Genomic DNA, 26662 nt, shown 5'->3' on the forward strand with positions numbered 1-26662 from the left:
TTCTCCTCCTCCTCCCCCTCCGTGAAGCCCCCCAAGAGCACCCCTCCTCCCTGCTTGGCCGGGACCCCTCTTCCTCCTCCTCCTCCGTGCAGATCCCCGAGAAGACCTCTTCTCCTCCTCCTCCGTGCAGCTCTCCTCCTCCCTGCTCGGCCGGGACCCCTTCTCCTCCTCGTCCTCCTCCTCCTCCTCCGTGCAGCCCCCCGAGAGCTCTCCTCCTCCCTGCTCGGCCGGGACCCCTTCTCCTCCTCGTCCTCCTCCTCCTCCTCCGTGCAGCCCCCCGAGAGCTCTCCTCCTCCCTGCTCGGCCGGGACCCCTTCTCCTCCTCGTCCTCCTCCTCCTCCGTGCAGACCCCCGAGCGGCGTTTCTGGGCGCGGAGGAGGCGGGTCCCGGCGGCGGTTGCCGGGGTGACGGCGGCGGTTGCCAGGGCGACGGCGGGGCGCCGGAGGATGCCCGGGCTGGGCCCGGTGCTGCTGTGCGTGTGCGGGGCGCTGCTGGGGCGGCCCGGGTGGGCATCGGGGGGCTGCCCTGCCCTGCCGGTGGCCAGCAGCAGCTGCCTGTGCGCCGCCCACCGCCCCAAGGGCCCCGCACGCCGGACCCTCCGCATCAAGGTGGCCTGCCCCGCCGGAGACCTGCTGGAGACCCTGCAGCCCAGCCTCCTGCCGCCGCACACCGTCACCCTGTGAGTCACGTTCTGCCCCCGGCCCTTCACCCACTGCCCCCCTGGCATCACCCGCTCCAGCCCCCTTTTCCACAGGAGGGCACCGACCAGCCCCGGACAACCCGTTTGCCCAAGGACACTTATAATAATAATAATAATAATAATAATAATAATAATAATAACATTTATTAAGCGCTTACTATGTGCAAAGCACTGTTATAAGCGCTGGGGAGGTTAAAAGGTGATCAGGTTGCCCCACAGTGGGTGGGGGGGGGGTTCACAGTTTTGCAAATGAGGTAACTGAGGCCCAGAGAAGTTAAGTGAGTTGCCCAAAGTCACACAGCTGACAATTGGCAGAGCCGGGATTAGAATCCATGACCTCTGACTCTAAAGCCCGGGCTCTTTCCACTGAGCCACGCTGCTTCTAGACTGTCAGCCTGTTGTTGGGTAGGGACCGTCTCCATCTGTTGCTGACTTGTACTTCCCAAGCGCATAGTACAGTGCTCTGCACACAGTAAGCGCTCAATAAATACGATTGAATGAATGAATGATACCCAGCACACAAGCGCCAGGGCCGGGATTAGAATAATAATAGTAATTAGGGTATTTGTTAAGCGCTTACTCTGTGCCAGGCACTGTACTGAGCACTGGCGTGGAGACAAGCAAATCGAGTTGGACACAGTCCCGGTCCCACGTGGAGCTCGCAGTCTCAATACCCATTTGGCGGATGAGGTCACTGAGGAGGCCCAGGGAAATGAAGTGGCTTGCCCAAGAACACCTAGCGCACAAGCGCCGGGACCGGGATTAGAATAATAGTCATTATCGTAATTAAAGTATTTGTTAATAACAATGATGGTATTTGTTAAGCGCTTACTATGTGCCAAGCACTGTTCTAAGCTCTGGGGTAGATCCAAGGTAATCAGGTTGTCCTATGTAGGGCTCCCAGTCTTCATCCCCATTTTACAGATGAGGGAATTGAGGCACAGAGAAGTGAAGTGACTCGCCCAAAGTCACACAACTGACAAGGGGCAGAGCTGGGATGAGAACCTATGACCTCTGACTCCCAAGCTGGAGCTAAGCCACCCTGCTTCTGTTGTTTCTTTTTAAACGTTTACTCTGGGCCAGGCATAGTACTGAGCACTGGGGTGGAGTCAAGCAAATCGAATGTGACACAGTCCCGTTCCCACGTGGCGCTCACAGTCTCCATCCCCATTTTACAGAGGAGGTCACTGAGGAGGCCCAGAGAAGTGGAGTGGCTTACTCGAGGTCACACAGCAGACAAGTGATGGGGCCGGGATTAGAATAATAATAATTGGGGCATTTGTTAAGCACTTACTCTGGGCCAGACACTGAACTAAGTGCTGGGGTGGGTACAAGCAAATCGGGTTGGACACAGTCCCTCTCCTGCGTAGGGCTCCCAATCTTATTCCCCATTTTACAGAGGAGGTCACTGAGGAGGTCCAGAGAAGTGGAGTGATTTGCCCAAGGTCGCACAGCAGATAAGTGTGGGAGCCGATATTAGAATCTGGGTCCTCTGACTCCCAAGCCCAGGATCTTTCCACTAAGCCACGCTGCTTCTTGCTTTCACAGATTGGTCGGTTTGGGGGAACCACAGCATTTTACTTTTTGGAAAAAGCAGGCTATGAAGTCTGCCCATTCCCATCGATTAAAGGCTTTCATTTTCCGGAATTGATTCGACCAGCTGGGAAATCTCTGCATCAGAACCCTGGGGCTGGTTTCAACCTCAGTGATCCCTAAATATTGAACGGTTTGAGCTGGCCTAAAAGTCAGTCAAAGTGGACTTTGTCTAACTAGAAGCTGCATGGCAGAGTGGATAGAGTAAGGCCTGGGAGTCAGAAGGTCATGGGTTCTAATCCCACCTCCGCCACTTCTTTGCTGTGTGACCTTATTTGGGCCTCAGTGACCTCATCTGGAGATTGGGGATCGAGACTGTGAGTCCCATGTGGGACAGGGACCCAATTTGCTGGTATCCACTCCAGCGCTTAGAACAGCGCCTGGCACATTGTAAGTGCTTAACAAATACCGTAATTATGATTTTATTATTAGAGCTGGAGGTGCAGTTGAAAAGCAGATGGACATTAAATGGGGATTAAGACTGTGAGCCCCATGTGGGACAACTTGATCACCTTGTATGCCCCCCTGGTGCTTAGAACAGTGCTTTGCACATAGTAAGCGCTTAACAAATGCCATTATTATCATTATTATTATTATTATTTACGTGCTGGTTTGGAGTTTTATCACCCATGCTGCCTCTTCGGTGGAGACTGTGTGGGGTAGGGACAATAGTTCACACATTCAGCTCCTTCCTGACTTTCCACTAGCCAGACATCAGGTTACACGTGAATCCGTGGAGCAGATCGTAATGAGAACAAATTGATATAAACACGCAAATCCTGGAATTCCTCTAAGAGCCCAGAGTTGTGGACTTCAAGCGTGGCTGACAGTTGGACAGAATTCAGTCTTTAGATCATGCCCAGATTCATCTCCCCCTCACTTCACTGTTGAATTTCATTCCGTTGACAGTTCATGCTGTGAACATGTCCACTGTTCACTCCGCTTTTCTTCAAGTCAACACTTTCTAGAAGACAACCAGTTGAGAGAATAATTTGCCACATCTGGAAAACTTATGCTTGTCAATGTACAGATGTGCTATGTATACTGCAGTTTGGGTTTTCCTAAGCTGTGCAGCGGGAGGCAGGGAGGGTGGGATGTGTGTGCTGTGTATGTGTCTAAATTTTGCTAAGATGTTGGAGATAGTTTTACGCTGCTTATTTCTTATACTTGGGGCTGGCTTTTTCATACAATGTTACTTTGGCAGTTTGCTTTATCCTTCGTCTTGATACACTCTAATATTTCCCAAGAACCAAAAAAGTTAATCACAAACTACACTTTTCCAGGCGTTTGCAAATCTAAATCTCCCAGAATGATTGCCCACAAAAGGTTATTTTCTAACGGGTCTACTCTGTAAAATATTGAGAATGGTAAAAACGTCTTCTGGGTACGATAAAATTTTAAATTAACCTCTCTGTTTTCAAATAGTATTGTGAGAGTACAGAACTTGGGCTGCATGTGAATTTTAGAGGGAATTGTGATCCTGTACTGAATTGAATGTTACATTATATTTTATCTTTTAAGAACCACTTAGAAAGCACTGTAATATGGATTTTTCAGGATTCAGGCATGTGACCAGGTAGCTGAAATATGATATCCCAGTATTAGAGCATTTCAGTCATTTGTGAGAATGATACTTAAGGTTTATTTTATCTTTCAAAACTCATACAAGTTGACACATTTCAAGTCACTAGAATCCAACTGCAAACCTAAACATCCAGGCATTTATTGCCTATGCCACAGCCTGTAATGTGAATTAAAATCAAGTCTCTAGTGCACTTCCCAGCTTTGGTTTTTTCCGAGTGAGATATATGTATAATTCATTCATTCATTCAGTCGTATTTATTGAGCACTTACTGTGTGCAGAGCAATGTACTAAGTGCTTGGGAAGTACAAGTTGGCAACATATAGAGACGGTCCCTACCCAACAGCGGGCTCACTCATAATGTGTGTGTGTGTGTGTGTGTATGTACATGTATATGTGTATATTACACATAGTTAAGAAATTCAGTCGTATCTGAGAAATCCATAATTTAATGCAGAGTGTTTCAGTTTATAAAGCATTAACTTTTTAACGTAAAGATTTAAACTTTTGGATGAATTTTCGAGTGATTACTGAATATCTGAACAAACTGTTGACAGAGATTGTGCAAGATAGTGTTAAAATTATTTTTCCCATGCAAACTTAGGGAAAATGGAGTTCTATATGAGCAATTTGATCAGCTCTAGGAACTGACAGTAGTAACAAAGTTCACACAGAAGTGCTTGCTTACATTTTTTTTTTTATCCTAACTGCTTGGGTAATCCAAACAAACCCAATGTCGGTTCAGTCCGTTTTACTATTCCATAGAGGAAGAGTGCTAACATGTGGAAACTAGCCTCTTAGCTTTTTAAAAATAATTAGGAACAAAGGTACTTGGCGTTTGTGTTATAAGGTCAGTACAGTTCTATTATGTGAAAAATATTAATATTTTGTTCTCTCAGAGTTTGGTGATCCAAAATTCCTTAAACATTAAAAAGTTGTCCTAACTACTGATTACAATTGAGCTTTTCATGTTGAAATGCAATTGTCATTATCTTTAGACAGTCTGTTTATTAGCCTTAATTCTTATGTATTTCATTCCTGTCTTCAAAGTTTACGTAGTTACATGTATTGTTATTTGTGTATTTATGGATTCCATAATTTATTCAACTCTTTCATCCTGAAGCAATTGAATGCATCTTCTTCCTTCAACTCCCATTATTTCATATTTATAGGGAGCTTACTATGGGCAGAATGCAGGGCTTTTGCAAGCGCACAATAGAGTGAGTAGACATGACCCTGCTCTCAAGAGGTTTAAAATCTAGCAGGGGAGATAGACAGTCAAATACATAGCTTAGGTCTAGGTCTATGAGCTTTCTGGTGGAGAAGACTTGGGGTACAGTCCATAGACTGTAAGCTCCTTGTAGGCAGGGAACGCATCAACCAACTCTTGTTGCAGTGTAATAATAATTTATGGAACTTGTTAGGTGCTTGCTGTGTGCCTAGCCCTGTTCTAAGCACTGGGGATGATACAAGTTAATGAGTTTGGACACAGTCCCTGTCCCACAAGGGGCTCACACTTTTAATCCCCATTTTACAGAAGAGGTAACTGAGTCCCAGAGAAGTGAAGTGACTTGCCCAAGTTCACACAGCAAACATTTCTAGACTGTGAGCCCATTGTTGCGGAGGGCCTGCCGGATTATACTTTCTAATCGCTTAGTACAGTGCTCTGCACACAGAAAGCACTCAATAAATACGATTGAATGAATTTGGCGGAACTGGGATTAGAACCCAGGTCCCAGGCCTGTGGTCTATCCACTAAGCTGCGCTGCTTCCTCTACTCTTCTGCTCTGCTCCCCTCTCATGTACATTCCCAAGTGCTTAGTACAGTGCTCTGCACACAGCAAGGGCTCGATAAATACTGTTGATTGATTAGGTGATACGGAGGTGGTGGTGTGGGAAGAACTAATGAATGGTCTTTATTGAGTGCTTACTGTGTGCAGAGCACTGTACTGAGTGTCCAGAAGAGTACAGTATAACAATGAACAGAACATTCCTTGCCCACAAGGAGCTTACGGTCTAGTGGAGAATAGTCAGAGAAGGTCTCCCAAAGAAACTACAACATCAGAAGGGTTTAAAAGATGGATCGGAAGTGTAGTTGTTTATCCATTGGGAAGGAATTCAGGTTAGAACGCCTGTGGGAGATGCATGTTGTGAGTAGGAGACAACAGGGGACAAAGATGAGAACAACAAACAGTGAGTTTAGAGATCATTTTGTCTCTCTCCCCCATTAAATTGTAAACTCTTGGTGGCCTGGAAATATTCTGCCCTTCCTGCTTCTCTCGTATTACAACACTAATGAATTTCTATGCTCCTTCATACTCAGATCTGTGTATTCTAGTGCTTAGTTCAGTTCTTTTCCCACAGTAAGTGCTCAGTAAATACTAGAGTGTACACTTTTCATGGGCAAGGGGACTGAAGCTTCTTTATTCTCTAGTTTCCAAAGACCTACCATAGTGCCCCACACAAAATAGGCACTCAATAAGTGCTACTTCTATACTAGTCAATTGTATTTATTGAGTACTCACTGTGTGCAGAGCACTGTACTGAGTGTTCAGAAGAGTACAGTATAACAATGAACAGAACATTCCTTGACCACAACAAGCTTACAGTCTATGCTACTACACGGCTCTCAAGCAATTATTATTACAGGAGTTTACACTCAGTTGATGCTCAAAAAATATCACCTAATGACTAATCCCGGCTCTGCCAATTGCTTGCTGTGTGACCATGGGCAGGTCACTTACCTTCTCTGTGCCTCAGTTTTTCTGTTCTCCCTCCTAGTTAAACTGTGAGCACCATATGGAACAATGACTGTGTCCAATTTAATTGACTTGCATCTACCCCAATGCTTAGAATGGTGTTTGACATGTAGTGTGTCGTAGGAGATAGAGCATGGGCCTGGGAGTCAGAAGGTCATGGGTTCTATTTCCGACTCTGCCACTTGCCTGCTTTGTGACCTTGGGCAGGTCACTTCACTTTTCCAGGCCTCAGTGACCTCATCTGTAAAATGGGAATTGAGACAATGAGCCGCACATGGGACAGGGACTGCCGATTTGCTTGTACCTACCACAACGCTTAGTACAATGACTGGCACATAGTACGTGCTTAACACATACCATAATTATTATCAGTAAGCGCTTAACAAATATACCATAAAAGAAACAAAAAGATGTAAATTATTAGATTATTATTATTATTATTAGAGTGTTAGAATCCGGGTCTTCTGACTCCCTGGCCCGTGTATTTTCCCCTAAGCCACACTGTTTCTCTCACTCCCAGTAGTTTGTAATTGATAATTAGTGGTTTGTGAGTCATTTTAGTATTAGCTCTGAGATTCAGTATTCTGTAGTAGAGTTACTGAAGAGTTGGTTCGAAGATGACATGGCTGCAAAAATACTTCAAGCTTCTGCCTTGCTGGGGATGATGATGGTGATGGTATTTGTTAAGCGCTTACTTTGTGATGAACACTGTTCTAAGCGCTGGGGAGGATACAAGTAATCAGGTTGTCCCATGTGGGGCTCACGTCTTCATCCCCATTTTACAGATGAGGTAACCGAGACACAGAGAAGTTAAGTGACTTGCCCAAAGTCACACAGCTGACAAGTGGCAGAGTCAGGATTAGAACACATGACCTTTGACTCCCAAGCCTGGGATTTTTCCACTAAGCCATGCTTTACCTTTCCTTTCTTAACCACTAGCATCTGAGTATTGCCCACCCAAAAGGCAAGGGACTGATAATAATGATTGTGGTATTTAATAATAATAATAATAATAATGGCATTTATTAAGTGCTTACTATGTGAAAAGCACTGTTCTAAGTGCTGGGGGGTTACAAGGTGATCAGGTTGTTCCACATGGGGCTCACAGTCTTCTTTCCCATTTTCCAGATGAGGGAACTGAGACTCGGAGAACTGAAGTGACTTTCCCAAAGTCACACAGTTGACAAGTGGCAGAGCCAGAATTTGAACCCATGACCTCTAACTCCAACGCCCGTGCTCTTTCCACTGAGCCACGCTGCTTCTCCTTAGGTATTTCTTAAGCACTTACTGTGTGCCAAGTATTACATTGAGCCTTGGGATCAATACAAGATAATCAGATCATACACAGTCCCTGCCCGACGTGGGGCTCACAGTTGAAGTAGAAAGGAGGACAGGCACTGAACTGCCTTTTTACAGATGATGAAACTGAAGCACAGAGAAGTAAAGTGAGAGAAGTAAAGTGACTCATCCAAGGTCACATGGCAGGCAAGTGGCGAAGCCAGGATTAGAACCCATACCCTCTCGATCCCAGGCCTGTGTGCTCTCTACTAGGCTATGCTGCTTCTCAGTTACTGAAAAAATACAGTATTTAACTTGTGAAAATCTCAAGCTTTTTTCCACAGTGGACTTCTGTGGGCCTTCAGAGAACATGCTGGTTAAACAGTATTTCATCATATAACTAATCAGGAAAAATGATATTTTAATCATAATTTAGCTTTGCCATGCTCTCTTACCCATGGTTTTATGAAAGAGTTCAGGGGAAACTAACAGTTTTTTCGAACGCAGTAAGTTCATCTGGAAATGATATTGGGAAGAGTCGTCAAGTTTCCAGTGCTAGTGACTATTCTGTGGACATATCTGTCACCAATGTTAATCATCAGTGATATTTATTGAGAGCTTATAGTGTGCAGAACACTGTCTTAAGCACTTGGGAGAGAAAAATTTAACAGATCTGGCAGACAGGGTCCTCACCCACGTTGAGCTCACAGTCTGGAGGAATCATTTTCTAAGTGCTGATCTCATGTGATAAGAATATTTGTTTATATTGTATGAGGATCCCAAGAAATTGTTATTGCAGTATGTAACTTGAATATCAAAGCCTTTTTGACATTTTCCTATAAATTGCAGTACACAGGGTGAGGACACCGAGGTGGAAGTGTAACTAAATATAGCTGCCCTCTGAGGCTTGAAGAGAAACTTTAATCCATGTCCGGACTGGTAAAACAATTTTTGAAGGGAGTCAGCTGAACACATCACTTTCTCTTCAAATGCCGTCGAATCATTTCTGATCCATAGCATTGATGCTAACCTTCTCACTGGGCCTCAATTCTCGCCTGTCATGTCATCGATCCCTGGCCCACGTCCTACCTCTGGCCTGGAATTCCCTCCCTCCTCTCATCTGCCAAACTAGCTCTCTTCCCCCCTTCAAAGCCCTACTGAGAGTTCACCTCCTCTAGGAGGCCTTCCCACACTGAGCCCCCCCTTATCCTCTCCTTCTCCTCCCCTCCCCATTGCCCTGACTCCCTCCTCTGCTCTACCCCCCCTCCCCACCCCACAGCACTTGTGTATATTGTACATATTATTCTATTTATTTTATTAATGATGTGTATATAGATCTATAATTCTGTTTGTTTATATTGATGCTATTAATGCCTTTCTACTTGTTTTGATGTCTGTCCCCTCCCTTTTAGACTGTAAGCCCATTGTTGGGCAGGGATTTTCTCTATTTGTTGCTGAATTGTACTTTCCAAGCGCTTAATACAGTGCTCTGCATGCAGTATGCGCTCAGCGTGGCTCAGTGGAAAGAGCCCGGGCTTTGGAGTCAGAGTTCATGGGTTCAAATCCCGGCTCTGCCAACTGTCAGCTGTGTGACTTTGGGCAAGTCACTTCACTTCTTTGTGTCTCAGTTACCTCATCTGTAAAATGGGGATTAAGACTGTGAGCCCCCCGTGGGACAACCTGATTGCCTTGTAATCTCCCCAGTGCTTAGAACAGTGCTTTGCACATAGTAAGCGCTTAATAAATGCCATTAAAAAAATAAATATGATTGAATGAATGAATGACTCCGTGGACACACCTTCTCTAGAACATCCCATCTTCTGCCATAAAGTTGTTGTCATATCCGGAGAGGTGTCTTGGTAATCATAATAATAATCAGGTATTTGTTAAACACTTACTATGTGCTTACTAAGTGCTGGGGTGAAGACAAGCAAATCGGGTTGGACACAGTCCCTGTCTCATGTGGGGCTCACAGTCTTAATCCCCATTTTATAGATGAGGTAACTGAAGCACAGAGAAGTAAAATGACTTGCCCAAGGTCACACACCATACATGTAGCAGAGCAGGGACTAGAACCCATTACCTTCTGACTCCTAGGCCCCTGCTCACTCCACTGTGCCGTGCTGCTAGGCCCCTGCTCACTCCACTGTGCCATGCCTCTTCTCGTGGTCGAGATATGGAAGAGGTTTACCGTTGCCTTCTTCCACTCAATAAACAACTTGAATCTCTGCTGTTGTTTTTGATCCACGTTTCGATCAATCGATCATCCGCCTCTGTCTCATTCCCGTGCCGCTACTGTCCAGCGCAGGTGAATCGACTTGGGCACTTTGGCTTAGACTTTCCATCCTGGGGAACCTTATATGCCATAGCTCTAAGCTTCATCTGCGTCTCAAACTCTCCGGGCACGATACGGTTTTGATTCAGAGGAGAGGACCACATGATGCTCCCACCTTATTTCTACTGCACTGTTTCACTGGACTCTCACCTGGCCCGCATTAGGTTTTGGTGTTGATATTTTCTTGGTAATTCACCAACTTTGTGGTGCCTGAAATAGTAGTAGCAGTTACAAGCAGAGGAGCAGTGTGGTCTAGTAGATAGAGCACGGGCCTGGGAGTCAGAAAGATCTGGCTTCTGATTTCGGCTCTGCCATGTGTCTGCTGTATTTCCTTGGCCAAGTCACTTCACTTCTGCGGGCCTCAGTTCCCTCATCTGGAAAATGGGGATTAAGACTATGAACCCCATGTGGGACAGGGACTGTGTCCAACCAGATTTGCTTGTATACACTCCAGTGCTTAGAACAGTGCTTGGCACAAAGTAAGTGCTTGGCACAAAGTAAATTCTTAACAAATACTACAATTGTTGTTATTACAACATGCCCATGTAGTGTAATTTAGTGTACCGAGCACTAGGAAAGTACAATGCTAAGTTTCCTGCCCACTAAGAACTTTTACTCCACAGAGGACACAGTTCAATCAGACAATCAGTAGTATTCACCCAGCACAGAACATTGAAATCTGCACTCAGAAAAGTACAGTAAAGTTAGTAGATATCATGATCCCTCTCAGGGTCACACCTGGAGAGTTTCCAGTCCTCTAATACTCTTGACTATGGGAGGGAGAGTCAAGCAGAGGTAGACCCATTCCTAGCTTGGCCAATGGCAGGCGATCTGCTACAAGTCAAAACTCACCAGTGCTGGGCAGCAGTGGCATGGGAGAGAGTCGAGGGCGGAGACTCGAGTTTACTGCACGGAAGGCGGCAATGGTAAACCACTGCTGGATTTTTACCAAGAAAACTCTGTGGCTCCACTACCATAACGATTGCAGATGGAGGTGGGGTGTTCTGGGAGAGATGTGTCCATGGGGTCGCTATGGGTCGGAGACGACTCGATGGCATAAGACAAGACAAGACCCTTCAGGAGCTTACAGTCTAGCAAAGGAATTTGTGTTTTAGTGGCAAAAATATTTGCAGAGCTGCCCATGCCCTACCTCTGGCCTAGAACTCCCTCCTCATATCAGACAGATAATTGTTCTCCCCCACTTCAAAACCTTACTGAAGGCACATCTCCTCCGAGACCTTCCCTGACTAAGCCCTCCTTTCACTTCTCCCACTCCCTTCTGCATCACCTGAATTTGCTCCCTTTATTCACCCCCCGATCCCAGCCCCACAGCACCTATGTCCATATATATAATTAATTTATTTATATTGATGTCTGTCTCCCCCTGCAGACACTATGCTCGTGGTGGGCAGGGAGTGTGTCTGTTTATTGTTATATTGTCCTCTTCCAAGAGCTTAGTACAGTGATGTGCCCACAGTGAGCGCTCAATAAATATGATTGAATGTACACAATTGAGTGAACGTGCTTAAATCTCCCAAGCGCTCAGTACAGTGCTCTGCACACAGTAGGCACTCAATAAATACGATTGAATAAGGATGTGGAAAGAAGGAGCGAGATGAAGCAGCATTCCTGATGTGGGATTTGGGTCTGGAGGATGACCTTGTGAAGCACGCTGCCTTCAAGAAGGGACGAGCTCAGCTCTCTTAGAGCAAAAGTGCTGTTCATTCATTCATTCAATTGTATTTATTGAGCACTTGCTGTGTGCAGAACACTGTACTAAGTGCTTGGAAAGTACAATTCAGCAACAAAGAGAGACAATCCCTGATCACACCGGGCTTAGTCTAAAAGGGGGGAGACAGACATCAAAACAAGAGAACAGGCATCAATAGAAACAAATAGAATTATAGATATATACACATCTAAACAAGTTTAGAATAGAATTATGGATATGTGCATACATATTCAAGTGCTGTGGGCCAGGGAGAGGGGGAGAGCAAGAGTCGGGATGATGCAGAGGGGAGGGGGAGCTGAGGAAAAGGGGGGCTTAGTCTATGAGAGACGAAGGGATAAAGTCAATCCATCAGTGGTATTTATTGAGTGCTTACTATGTGCAGAGTACTGGACTGAGCACCTGGGAGAGTCCAAGGCAACATGATTAGCAGCCATGTTTCCTGAACTTCTAGGGTAGAGGACTGTAGAGAGTTAAAAACAGCACTTGGTGCTGCCAATATTAAACATGATAACCCAACGAGGGACACTATTTTGCATGGAGAATGGCAACAGGACTTAGTCCCATATTATTGGCCTTTCTAGCCATCCACAAATACAGACTCTTTCTCCCTCTGTCTCTTGCATTGTTCTACGGAAATGTTCAGGACGTGTTTCCCCACTCTCAAGAACCTCCAGTGGTTGCCCATCCACCTCCGCATCAAACAGAAACTTTTCACTATTGACTTTAAAGAAGTCCATCCCCTTGTCCCCTCCTACCTCACCGTGCTATTCTTCTACTACAACCCAGTCCACACACTTTGCTCCTCTAATACTAATGTTTTCACTGTACCTCCATCTCATCTCTCTCACCACCAACTCTTGCCCACATCCCACCTCTGGCCTGGAATGTCCTCCATCCTCATATCTGACAGACAGTGGCTCTTCCCTCCTTCAGAGCCTTATTAAAGGCACATCTCTGCCATGAGGCTTTCCCTGATTAAGCTCTCCTTTCCTTTTCTCCCACTCCCTTCTGTGTTGCCCTGATTTGTTCCCTGTATTCATCCCCCCTCCCGGCCCTTCAGCACTTATGTCCATATCTGTCATTTATTTCTTTCTATTGATGTCTGTCTCCCCCTCTAGGCTGTGAGCTTGTTGTGGGCAGGGAATGTATCTGTTGTTGTACTGCACTTAATACAGTCCTCTCAATACGATTGAATGAATGAATCTCTTTTTCTCTCTCACTAGTGCGCTCTCTCTCTCTCTCTCTCTCTCTCTCTCGTACTTATTAAGCACTTACTCTGGGCTAGATACTGTACCAAGTGCTGGGATAACTACAAGATCATCAGGTTGGACAAAGTCCCTGTCCCACATAGGGCTCACAGTCTAGTGGAGGAGACTGTGAGTAGGAGGAGGTGGGATTTAATCCCCATTTTACAGAAGAGGAAACTGAGGCACAGGGAAGTGACTTGCCCAAGGTCTCACAGCAGGCACGTGGCAGAACGGGGATTAGAACTTGGGACTCCTGACTCCTGGGACCATGCTCTTTCCACTAGGCCTAGACTCCTTGTTACATTTCACCGCCAGTGGTTCATTTCATGAAGATGTCAGACAGCTCTCTACATGCATAATGCTGACACTGGGTATAAATAAGCACTTACTATGTGCCAAGCAGTGGCTGATGCGGTCTGTTGTCTGCCCAAGAACTTAGGACACTGCTGTGCATTTTCTATGTGCTCAATTAATACTAGTGCTGGGTTGACTCAGACTGGTTTGAAAACAATCAACCACTCATATTTATTGAGCACTTACTGTGTAGAGCACTGTACAAAGCTTTTGAGAGAGTACAACAGAGCAGACACATTCCCTGCTCACAGCAAGTTTGCAGTCTATGGGGGGGGGCATACAATCATGTCAACAAATATGTAAATGCATGGCACCCAATCAGTCAATGGTATTTATTGGGCATTTACTGTGTGCACAGCACTGTACTAAACACTTGGGAGAGTAAGTATATATCAGTGTCAATAGACACATTCCTTGCCCACAATGAGCTTACCATCTAGACCAATGTGTCATATATATTGAGCACTTACTGTGTGCAGAGCAATGTCCTAAGTGCTCAGAGAACACTCTAGCAGAGTTGGTTGACACATTCCTTGCCCACAGCAAGCTTATGGTCTAGCTCAATCAGTCCTATTTATTGAGCGCTTACTGTGTGTAGAGCACTGTACTAAGCTCTTGGGAGAGTACGGTATAACAGAGTTGGTCGACACGTTTCTTGCTCACAATGAACTTCCAGTGATGCTCGTGGCAAAGCCCAGTTCCTGCATTCCGTTTGGGAGTTTTGAGGACTTCAGAGCCTTGAAAAGCCTCTAGAAGTGTCACCAAACCCTGCTGGCCAGACCCGTGAAGGAAGCAGGTGGTGGCTTTTCCTGATTTGAGTTTCCTGCCTTTTCCATTAGCCTTGCCTCACTGAGGCCAGAAATTCTGTCTGCCAACTCTATTGTATCATAGTCTCCCAAGTCATTCGTGTTTTTTGAGTGCTTACTGTAATGATAATAATAATAATAATGATAGTATTTGTTAAGCACTTACTATGTGCTGAGCACTGTTCTAAGTGCTGGGGTAGTTACAAGGTAATCAGGTTGTCCCATGTGGGACTCACAGTCTAAATCTCCATTTTACAGACAATGTAACTGAGGCACTCCCTCTCAGGGTCTCATCTGGTGAGTTTGTAGTCCTCTACCAGTCTTAGCTACAGGAGGGAAAGTCAAGCAGTGGCCTGTCCATTCCATTCCTAGCTTGGGCAGTGGCTAGTGAGTGGCAGGCAATCTGCTACAAGTCAAAACACCCCTGTGCTGGGCAGCAGCGGCATGGGAGAGAGTCAAGGGTGGAGACGTGAGTTCACTGCATGGAAGGCGGCAAGGGTAAACCACTTCATGATTGTTACCAAGAAAACTCTATGGTTCCACTACCAGAACAGTGGTGGATGGAGAACGGGGCGTTCTGGGAGAGATGTATCCGTGGTGTCACTATGGGTCGGAAACCACTCGACAGCATAAAACAAGACAACTGAGGCACAGAGAAGTCAAATGACTTGCCCAAAGTCACACACAGCGGACAAGTGGCAGAGCTAGAATTAGAACCCATGACCTCTTGACCTTTCCCCAAAGTTAGACTGTTTCACCGTCTGTGGAGCACTGTACAGGCACTTGGGAGAGTACCATACAATGGTAAACAGACACATTCCTGCCCACAACAAGCGTACATTTTGGAGGGGGAAACAGACATTAATAGAAATAAATGCCTTGGAACAGTGCTCTGCACACAGTAAGTGCACAATAAAATACCGTTGATTTTTGAATTATGAAAATGTTTAATAATAATAATAATGATGATGGCATTTATTAAGCACTTACTATGTGCAAAGCACTATTCTAAGTGCCGGGGAGGTGACAAGGTGATCAGGTTGTCCCACGTGGGGCTCACAGACTTAATCCACATTTTACAGATGAGGTAACTGAGGCACAGAGAAGTTAAGTGACTTGCCCAAAGTCACATAGCTGACAAGTGGTGGAGCCGGAATTTGAACCCTTGACCTCTGGCTCCAAGGCTCGTGCTCTTTCCACTGAGCCACGCTGCTTCTCTAGTCACTCTGAGTCACTGGTAAAGATATTTGATTATTATTATTATGGTGTTTAAGTGCTTTTGATGTTCTAAATGCTGGGGGTGATACAAGTTAATCAAGTTGGACACAGTCCCTGTCCCACTTGGATTTCACGTCTAAGTAGTTTGTGAGCAGAATATTATTAATGATAATGATAGCATTTATTAAGTGCTTACTATGTGCAAAACACTGTTCTAAACACTGGAGGGATACAAGGTGATCAGGTTGTACCACGTGGGGCTCACAGTCTTAATCCCCATTTAATATAATATTGTTTAATAATAAAATGATAAAATAAAATTTTAATATTTTAAATACTACATTTTAAATAATAATATTTAACATTAGTATTATAATATTAATATTAGCAATAATAATAATAATCATGGCCTAGTGACTAGAGCATGGGTTTGGGAGTCAGAGGTTGTGGGTTCTAATCCCTGTTTCACCACTTGTCTGCTCTGTAACCTTGGGCAAGTCACTTAACTTCTCTGTGCCTCAGTTGCCTCATCTGTAAAATGGGGATTGATACTGAGCCCCACATGGGACAGTCTGATTACCTGATATTTACCCCAGCGTTTAGAATGATACTTGGTACATAGTAAGCCCTTAACAAATACCATTATTATTCTTATTAATAATGGCATTTGTTAAGCGCTTACTATGTGTCAGGGACTGGCTAAGTTCTGGGGTGGATACAAGCATATCAGGTTGGACACAGTTCCTGTGCCACATGGGGTTCACAGTCTCAATCCTCATTTTCCAGATGAGGGAACTGAGGCCCAGATAAGCAAAGTGACTTGCCCAATGTCCCACAGCAGACAAGTGGCAGAGCCGGGATTAGAACTCATGACTGTCTGACTTCCAGGCCCGGGCTTTAGCCACTATACCAAGTTGAAAGCTCCTTGTCTTTTTATTTCTATTGAATTCTTCCAACACCTAGGACAGTAGCTCTTTGGTTGATAATCACAGTGCCCCACAGCACTTCCATACATATCCATAATTTATTTATTTATATTGTCTGTCTCCCCCTCTAGACCACAAGCTCGTTGTGGGCAGGGAATTTGTCTACCAACCCTATTCCATTGTATTCTCCCAAGTGCTTAGTGTGGTGCTCTGCACATAGTAAGCCCTCAATAGGTACAAATAATTGATACTCCGAACGTCCTGGGAATCAGAAAAGGACCTGGGTTCTAATTCTGGCTTGGCCATTTGTTTGCCGCGTGACTTTGGGCAAGTCAGTTGACATCTCTGTATCTTAGTTATCTCGTCTGTAAATTGGGGATTTAGTAGAGTGCCTGGCACATAGAAAAGCAGCATAGACTAATGGATAGAGCCCGGGCCTGGGAATCAGAATGGTCATCTTCAAGACAATTTTCAGTTCAGTCAGTCGCTGGTATTTTATTGAGTACTGACTCTTTGCAGGGCATTGTATTGAGAGCTTGGTAGAGAACAAGAGATTAAGCTGACATGACTTCTGCCCTCAAGGAGCTTACAATCTTTTGGGAGACAGGTATTAAAATAAGCTACAGGTAGGAGGAAGCAAAAGAATATAAAGATGTGTACCTAAGTGTTGTCGAGGTGAGGGGTGAGCCTAAGTGTTTAGAGAATAAAGACTGAAGTGTGTTGGTGATGGAGTTGTAGGGGAAACAAATGGGGGTCAGGAGAAATTATTAGGGAAATGTAGCATGGCCTAGTGGAAAGAGCATGGGCCTCGGAGTAAGAGGACCTGGATTCTAATCCCAGCTTTGCCACTTGTCTGCTATGTGACCTTGGGCAAGTTTCACATCTTCTCTGTGCCTCAGTCTCCTCATCTGCAAAATGAGGATCAAATCCTACTCCATCCTATTTAGAATGTGAGCCCCACATGGGACAGAAACTTTGTCCAACATGATGATCTTCTACCTTTTACAGTGCATATTACAGTGCTTAGCACATAATAGTAATTGTGGTATATTTGTTAAGCCCTTACTCTGTGCCAGGCACTGTTCTAAGCACTGGGATGGGTACAAGCAAATTGGGTTGGACACAGCCCCTATCCCACGTGGGGCTCACAGTCTCAGTCCCCATTTTGCAGGTGAGGGAGCTGAGACGCAGAGAACTGAAGTGACTTGCCCAAGGTTACACAGCAGACAAGTGGCAGAGTTGTGATTAGACCCGCGACCTTCTGACTCCCAGGCTCGTGCTCTATCCATTAGGCCACATAGAACCCAGGTCCTCTGACACCCAGGGCCATGCTCTTTCCATTAGGTCGCGCTGCTTCTCTATCAATTGGGAGTTAAATAATAGTAATAATTATGGTATTTGTTAAGTGCTTACTATGTGCCAGGCACTATACTAAGCATTGGGGTAGATACAAGCAAAGTGGGTTGGACAAAGTCCCTGGCCCACATGGGGCTCAAAGTCTCAATCCCACTTTACAGGTGAAGTAACTGAGACACATAGAAGTAAAATGACTTTGCCCAGGGTCACACAGCAGACAAGTTGGTGGAGCCAACTGACCTCTAGTTGATCTCTTCTACTTATTGGATATTTGGCAGTCATAATTAATCAGTCAGTAGGGAAGAAGTGTTGCATAATGGAAAGAGTCTGGGCGTTAGAGTCAGAAATCCTAAATTCTATTTCCGGCTCTGCCACTTGCCTTCTGGGACACTTTGGGTAAGTCACTCCTTGGTGCCTTGGTTTCCTTGCACCTTAAATGGGGATCAAATACCTGTTCTCCCTCCAATTTTGATTGCGAGTCTGAGGAGGGACGGGAATGTGTCTGACCATATCTACTCCTGCTCTTTGTAGTAATAATAATAATAATGTTATTTGCTAAGTGCTTACTATGTCCCAGACACTGTACTAAGCGCTGGGGTGGATACCAGTAAATCAGGTTGGACATAGACCCTGTCCCACATGGGACTCACAGTCTTAATCCTCATTATACGGATGAGGTAACTGAGACACAAGGAAGTTAAGTGACTTGCCCAAGGCCACACAGCAGACAAGTGGCGGAGCCAGGATTAGAACCCATAATCTTTTGACTCCCAAGCCATGCTGTTTCCCAGATTAAGTACTTAACAAATATCACAATTCTCATTATGATTATTAACTAATTTTTGAACACTTATTGTATGCAGAGGACTGTTCTAAGCACTTGGGAAAGTAACAGTGAGTTGGAAGAAAAGATCACAGGCCTTGAGGAGCTAAGGTGGGAGAAAATACTTAAATAAATTACAGGTAAGGGGAGGAATAGTGTATGTAAGATGTGCACCTAAGTGCTGTAGGTGATATGGTATCTTGATGATGATGGTGGTATTTGTTAAGTGCTTAGTATGTTACTATGTGCCGAGCACTGTTCTAAGTGCTAAAGTAGATGCAAGGTAATCAGGTTGTCCCACATGAGGCTCACGGTCATAATCCCCATCATACAGATGAGGTAACTGAGGTACATAGAAGTTAAGTGACTTGCCCAAAGTCACACAGCTGACAAATGGCGGAGCCAGACTAGAACCCATGACCTCTGACTCCCAAGCCCGGGCTCTTTCCACTGAGGCATGCTGCTTCTCTTATTTGCATAGGTGGCATGAAAGGGTTGGAGTGAGGGTTGTAGGAGAATAGAAATGAATAGAGGTTTCTCTACTATTAGACTTTAAGCTTCCTGAGGGTGGGGGTCGGCTTCTCTTTCTTTTCCTTTTCTCTTAATGATATGTGGTTAAGGCATTTACCACGTGCCAGGCACTGTATTAAGTGCTGGGATATATACAAGCTAATCAAGTTGGACTCAGTCCATGTCCCTCATGAGGCTGACGGGACAGTCTTCATCCCCATTTTCCAAATGGGGTAACTGAGGCAGCGAGAAGTGAAGTGACTTATTCAAGGTCACACAGCAAATAATTGGCTGGAGTTAGAACACGTGTCCTCTGACTCCCAGGCCCCGGCTTGATCCACTAGGCCATGCTGCTTCACCCCAAAATGGCATCCGTTAAGTGTTTACTTTGTACCAGCCACTGAACTTAGCACTGGAGTTTTGTCTTGTCTTATACCGTCAAGTCGCATCTGACCCATAGCGACGCCACGGAGGCATCTCTCCCAGGTCACCCCACCTCCATCTGCAATCGTTCTGGTAGTGAATCCAGAGAGTTTTCTTGGGAAAAATCCAGAAGTGGTTTACCATTGCCTCCTTCCGTGCAGTAAACTTGAGTCTCTGCCCTCGACTTTCTCCCATGCTGCTGCTGCTGCACAGTACGGGAGAGTTTTGACTTGTTGCAGATTGCCTGACACTCGCTAGCCAAGCTAAGAATGGAATAGTTGGGCCTCTGCCTGACTCTCCTTCCTGTATCCAAGACTGATAGAGTACGGAAACTCTCTCGGTTCCATCCTGAGAGGGAGAATATGCCTACCAACTCTGTTAGATTGTATTCTTCCAAGTGCTTAGTACAGTGCTCTGCACACCGTAAATGCTCAGTAAATTCCATTGATCGATTGATAATACCAGATCCACAATTTACTTGCTGGGTGATTTCATTGAACTTTTCTGGACCTCAGTTTCCTGATCTTAGAAATGGAGATAATAATAATAATAGTAATAATAATAATAATAATGGCATTTATTAAGCTCTTACTATGTGCAAAGCACTGTTCTAAGCGCTGGGGAGGTTACAAGGTGATCAGGTTGTCCCACGTGGGGCTCACAGTCTTAATCCCCATTTTACAGATGAGGTAACTGAGGCCCAGAGAAGTTAAGTGACTTGCCCAAAGTCACACAGCTGACAAGTGGCGGAGCGGGGATTTGAACCCATGACCCCTGACTCCAAAGTCCATGGTCTTTCCACTGATCCACGCTGCTTCTCACTGATGGGCTTCATCCTCCCCACCAGCGGGTTTGGTGGGTGGGGAGTGAGCAGGGAGAGAAGACACGGAACGGGGCACACGGGCCCCGGCACGGAGATATCCTATCTGAGCTCATAGTTGTAATCTCCATTTAATAGGTGAGGGAACCAAGGCACAGAGAAGTTGTGGCTTGCCCAGGGACACACAGCAGACACGTGGCAGAGCTGGGATTAGAACCCAGGTCCTCTGATCCAAGGCCCATGCTCTTTCCACAAGGCCACACTGCTTCTCTTTGACTTCTAATGTGTGGTCTCACCTGCCTAGCCCAGCCTTCTCTACCCAGTTGGGGTGCAATAAATGGAGTTGATGAAAAAAGAGATGGACATTGTCGCACAATATGTAAAACCTCAGTGTAAGATTCTGGCCACTTGTCTATGGGTGCAACTCTCTTGAGATAGAGAAACCTATCTGCAACAGTCTCTCTCTCTCTCCTCTTGCTTTTACATGTCAATTTACAAAAGCCTCACCTGGAAACCATATAAAGCAAGAGGCTATGGATCGATTACTGGATTGTGTTGATTTTTCTTGGCTTTTTAAAGAGATATTGTGGAAAATGAATGGCAGAAATTGTGGTGCACTGAAGAAATCCCATCTCTCTCCCTTCTTTCAAAAGCCCAGGTGATTTGGAGGAAAAATATTATTCCATAAGGTCTTCTTAGCATCTTAGAAATTTCAGGAAGCATTTCAGTTTTTCAGGAAGTTAATTGGGAGGCAATATGTGGCAGATAATAATAATAGTAATGATGGTATTTGTTAAGCGCTTACTATGTGCCACGCAGTGTTCTAAGCACTGGGGTAGATACAAGGTAATCGGGTTGTCCCACGTAGGGCTCACAGTCCTAATCCCCATTTTCCAGATGAGGTAACTGAGGCTCAGAGAAGTGAAGTGACTTGCCCAAAGTCACACAGCTGACAAGTAGCGGAGCCGGGATTAGAACCCATGATATCTGACTCCCAAGCCAGTGGTCCTTCCACTTAGCATAAAATGCTCAGGAGGCTTATCATTTCTCCTTGGTTCTTCTGAGCATCTTAATGACTGGTAAAGCCTACCGCTCATCCCTCTTTGAGCAGAAAGACTGTAGACATTTCTGATGGAGGGAAGAGGGAAGCCAAGTTTAGTAAACATGGCTTTTGGGGAATTTAAAGCAGTCAATCAACCATCCTCATCCTACCTCACCTCACTGGTTGAGGTTGCTCAGTGGAAAGAGCCCGGGCTTTGGAGTCAGAGGTCATAGGATCGAATCCCAACTCTGCCAATTGTCAGCTGTGTGACTTTGGGCACGTCACAACTTCTCTGTGCCTCAGTTCCCTCCTCTGTAAAATGGGGATGAAGACTGTGAGCCCCCCATGGGACAACCTGATCACCTTGTAACCTCCACAGTGCTTAGAATAGTGCTTTGCACATAGTAAACACTTAATAAATGCCATCAATATTATTATTACTCCAGCCCAGCCTGCACTCTCAGCTCCTCTAATACCAGCTTAGTCACTGTGCCCTGATCACGTCTATCTCACTGACAACCCCTTTCCTGAATCCTCCCCCTAGCCTGGAATTCCATCCCCTTCCATATATGGCAGACCACCACTCTCTCCACCTTCAAAGCATCACTAAGGTCATAGTATTATTATTACTATCAAGTGCCGTCGAGTCACTTCCGATTCATAGTGACTCCGTGGATGTATTTTCTCCAGAACGTCCTGTCTCCTCCATGATCCGTAACTTTCTAGCGGTTCCTCCATTACCGTTGTTATGGTCTCTATCCATCTAGGTTCAGTTCTTGGTCCCCTTCTGTTCTCGATATACACTCACTCCCTTGGTGACCTCATTCGCTCCCATGGCTTCAACTATCATCTCTACGCTGATGACACCCAAATCTACATCTCTGCCCTGCTCTCTCTCCCTCCCTCCAGGCTTGCATCTCCTTCTGCCTTCAGGACATCTCCATCTGGTTGTCTGTCCGCCACCTAAAACTCAACATGTCCAAGACTGAACTCCTTATCTTCCCTCCAAAACCCTGCCCTCACCCTGACTTTCCCATCACTGTTGATGGCACTACCATCCTTCCTGTCTCACAAGCCCGCAACCTTGGTGTCATCCTCGACTCCGCCCTCTCGTTCACCCCTCACATCCAATTCGTCACCAAAACCTTCCAGTCTCACCTCCGCAACATTGCCAAGATCTGCCCTTTCCTCTCCATCCAAACCGCTACCCTGCTCGTTCAATCTCTCATACTATCCTGTCTGGATTACTGTATCGGCCTCCTCTCCGATCTACAGTCCTCCTGTCTCTCCCCACTTCAGTCCATACTTCACGCCGCTGCCCGGATTGTCTTTGTCCAGAAACGCTCTGGGCATGTTACTCCCCTCCTCAAAAATCTCCAGTGGCTACCAATCAACCTATGCATCAGGCAGGAACTCCTCACCCCAGGCTTCAAGGCTGTCCATCACCTCGCCCCCTCCTACCTCACCTCCCTTCTCTCCTTCTACAGCCCAGCCCGCACCCTCCGCTCCTCTGCCGCTAATCTCCTCACCGTGCCTCGTTCTCGCCTGTCCCGCTGTCGACCCCCGGCCCACGTCATCCCCCTGGCCAGGAATGCCCTCCCTCTGCCCATACGCCAAGCTAGCTCTCTTCCTCCCCTCAAGGCCCTACTGAGAGCTCACCTCCTCCAGGAGGCCTTCCCAGACTGAGCTCCCTCCTTCCTCTCCCCGTCCTCTCCCTCTCCATCCCCCCCGCCTTACCTCCTTCCCCTCCCCACAGCACCTGTATATATGTATATATGTTTGTATGTATTTATTACTGTATTTATTTATTTATTTTGCTTGTACATGTCTATTCTATTTTTATTTTGTTAATATGTTTGGTTTTGTTCTCAGTCTCCCCCTTCTATACTGTTAGCCCACTGTTGGGTAGGGACCGTCTCTATATGTTGCCAACTTGTACTTCCCAAGCACTTAGTACAGTGCTCTGCACACAGTAAGTTCTCAATAAATACGATTGAATGAATGAATGAATGAATCTAGCTGCTGGTCTCAGTACATATCTGTGATTTATTTCCGTTTATGTCCATCTCCCCCCTCTAGACTGTAAGCTCATTGTGGGCAGCGATTAGTGCTTAGTACATCTGGTATTCATTAAATCCACACAGTAAACTTGAATCTCCTCCCATACCGCTGCTGCCCAGAACAGGTGAGATGGGACCAAGAACGTAGTGCAGTGCTCTGCACATGATAAGTGTTCAATAAATAGGATCAAATGAATGAATCTATCTCCTCCAAGAGGCCTCCCCTGATTAAGCCTTCTTTTCCCCAGCTCGCTCTCCCTTCTGTGTCATCTCTGCGCTTAGATCTGTGACCTTTGGTCATCTGATATTCACCCCACTGTCAACTCCACAGCACTTGTGTATATGTCTTTAACTTATATATTATAAATTACTTATTCATATTAATATCTGTCTCCCCCTCTAGACTATGAGCTCATTACAGGCAGGGAATGTGTCTGCTTATTCTGCTGTGCTTTCCCAAGGCTTAGTATTCATTCATTCATTCAATTCATTCAATCGCATTTATTGAGCACTTACTGTGTGCAGAGCACTGTACTAAGCACTTGGAAGAGTACAATTGAACAACAAGTAGAGACAATCCCTGACCACAGCGGGCTCAAGGTCTAGAAGGGGGGAGACAGACATCAAACCAAGTAAACAGGCATCAGTAGCATTATTATAAATAAAAAGAATTATATATAATTATAAAAAGTATAGATATATTATATATCTATAATATATTATAGACCATTAATCATAGATATATAATTATAGATATATGCACGTCATTAATAAAAATGAATATAACTATAATTATAAATATGTACATATATTTATATACATACATATATAAATATGTACATATATGTACATACAAGTGCTGTGGGGAAGGGAAGGGGGTAGAGCAAAGGAATTGAGTGGGGGCGATGGGGAGGGGAGGGGGAGTAGAGGAAAAGGGGAGGCTTTTAGTGCTCTGCACATAGTAACCACTCAATAAAGGCCATTGATTGATTACAACCAGAAGATAGTGAGCCTCACCTTTTTCCCCATTCCATATTCAAGACTGGATAATTAGAAAAATAATCAGAAAAATGGTGGCTGGGCTCTCTCTCCTTTAATCAGCCATGGAGTAGTTTTTCTTGTCAGAAAATATCTGGGGATGCTACACTAAACTTTTCATTAAATCAGCCTATTTTAGGTCGGGAGCATGCTTCCAACTCTGTTGTATGTTCGTTCATTCATTCATTCATTCAATTGTATTTATTGAGTGCTATTCCCCCAAATGCCTAATTCAGTGTTCTGCACATAGTACGTGCTCAATACATACATTTGATTGCTTAAACCAAAGTCATGAGAGGTGAACTGTAATCCACATTCAGATTCAGAAAACCTCCCATTATTATAGAACATCTTATTTTTGCTGATTTGGCCAAAACCAGCTGCTGGGGTATTTATGGAACTCGTACTTTTGGAATGTGAAAAGGTGCTCATGCCAAGAAAACAAAATCAAACAGCCTCCAGGTGCGCTTCAGATGGTAATGGACCAGATTTAGATTTCATTCACGGAAAGAAGCATTGACCACCTATGATGATATCTAAAATTCATGAGCTTTTCTCTCGAATAATAATAAAGATAATACTGCGGCTATGGACTAATCACTGTCTTGCATGCTGGGGTTCTCATTCAATTGTATTCATTCAGTCGTATTTATTGAGTGCTTACTATGTGCAGAGCACTGTACTAAGCACTTGGAAAGTACAATTCAGTAACAAAAAGAGAAAATCTCTTCCCACAGTGGGCTCACAGTCTAAAAGTGGGGAGACAGACATCAAAACAAATAAACAGTCATCAGTAGCATCAATATAAATAAATAGAATTAGAGATGTTTATGCACATCAAGACAAGTAGGCATTAAACTAAATGATAAATATTTACTGTACTATGCGCTTGGGAGAGTACAGTAAAACAATAAACAGTCACATTGCCTGCCCACAACGAGCTTACAATCTAGAGGGTATTTACAAGGATAATTTAGTGTGACCCAATCTGGAGTGGAGGGGGATGGTTTAATAATAATCATGATAATAATTGTGGTATTTAAGAAGCAGCATGGCCTAGTGGATACGGCATGGTCCTGGGAGTCAAAAGATCATGGATTCTAATCCTGGCTCTTCCACTTGTCTGCTGTGTGACCTTGAGCAAGTCATTTAACTTCTCTGTGCCTCAGTTACCTCATCTGTAAAATGTGGATTGAGATGGTGAGCCCCAAGTGGGACAGGGACTGTGTCCAACTCAATTTGCTTGTATCCACCCCAGCACTTAGTACAGTACTTGATATGTGCTTAACACATACCACTGTTGTTACTATTATTATTATTTATTAAGCTCTATGTACCAGGCAAAGTTCTAAGTGCTGAGTTAGATACAAAATAGTCAGGTTGGACACAGTCCCTGCCCCACAGAGGGCTCCACAATCTTAATCCCCATTTTATAGAAGAGGGCACTGAGGCATAGAGAAGTGACTTGCCCAAGGTCACACAGCAGACAAGTGGCAGAGCCGGGATTAGAACCCAGGTCCTTTGGACTCCCAGGCTCCTGGGCTCTATCCATTTCGCCACACTGCTTTGCTTAGGGAATAGATGGTCCCATTCACAGAGGTTGAAAAATAGTCCCACCTGATAAAGAGTAGCTGGCTCCTAAAATGAGAGGATCACAGGATGGATGGGTTCACCACGGAGAAGGCGCCTGTCCTGACTGAACCGACTATTTCAATCATGAGCTCCACGGGGAGATTTTAGTTGATTTTCCAGTGAAAGAGCCCTGAAACCAAACCGAGATGAGCATCACTCAGGTAGAGGAGATTGCTGGGCTGTGAAAGCAGGAGAGCTGAAAAGAAAGCCAACTTATCTTTCCCCAGGCAGTCAATCAAAAGAACTTTCACTTCACCAGTGCCTCGGTCTGAATTCCCCATCTGCACATTTATCTTCAAGTCTCCAAACATCCCAGACCTCAGTTTTGGCACTGGCTACTGGACTTTTCCTTGACCATTCAAGAAATCCCCCTGACCCCAAGGGAAAGTTGCCTACAAGTCTAGGAATACACTGCTTAAAATATGTGA

The 26662-nt window shown here is 45.1% G+C and overlaps 1 protein-coding gene across 1 annotated transcript in view; it reads left to right on the top strand.

The window, feature by feature from the left end:
• Window positions 1–286: 286 nt before the first annotated feature.
• The window catches only part of ADGRA1 (adhesion G protein-coupled receptor A1), a 732027-nt gene continuing 705651 nt past the window's right edge, over window positions 287–26662 (top strand). Inside the window, exon 1 of the mRNA XM_038744384.1 lies at window positions 287–679. Within this exon, the coding sequence (XP_038600312.1) occupies window positions 447–679 (233 nt within the window). The 5' untranslated portion in view covers window positions 287–446. The remainder of the gene's footprint in view (window positions 680–26662) is intronic.

Source organism: Tachyglossus aculeatus, chromosome 3 (assembly GCF_015852505.1).
Source record: "Tachyglossus aculeatus isolate mTacAcu1 chromosome 3, mTacAcu1.pri, whole genome shotgun sequence".
NCBI classification, from domain to species: domain Eukaryota; kingdom Metazoa; phylum Chordata; class Mammalia; order Monotremata; family Tachyglossidae; genus Tachyglossus; species Tachyglossus aculeatus.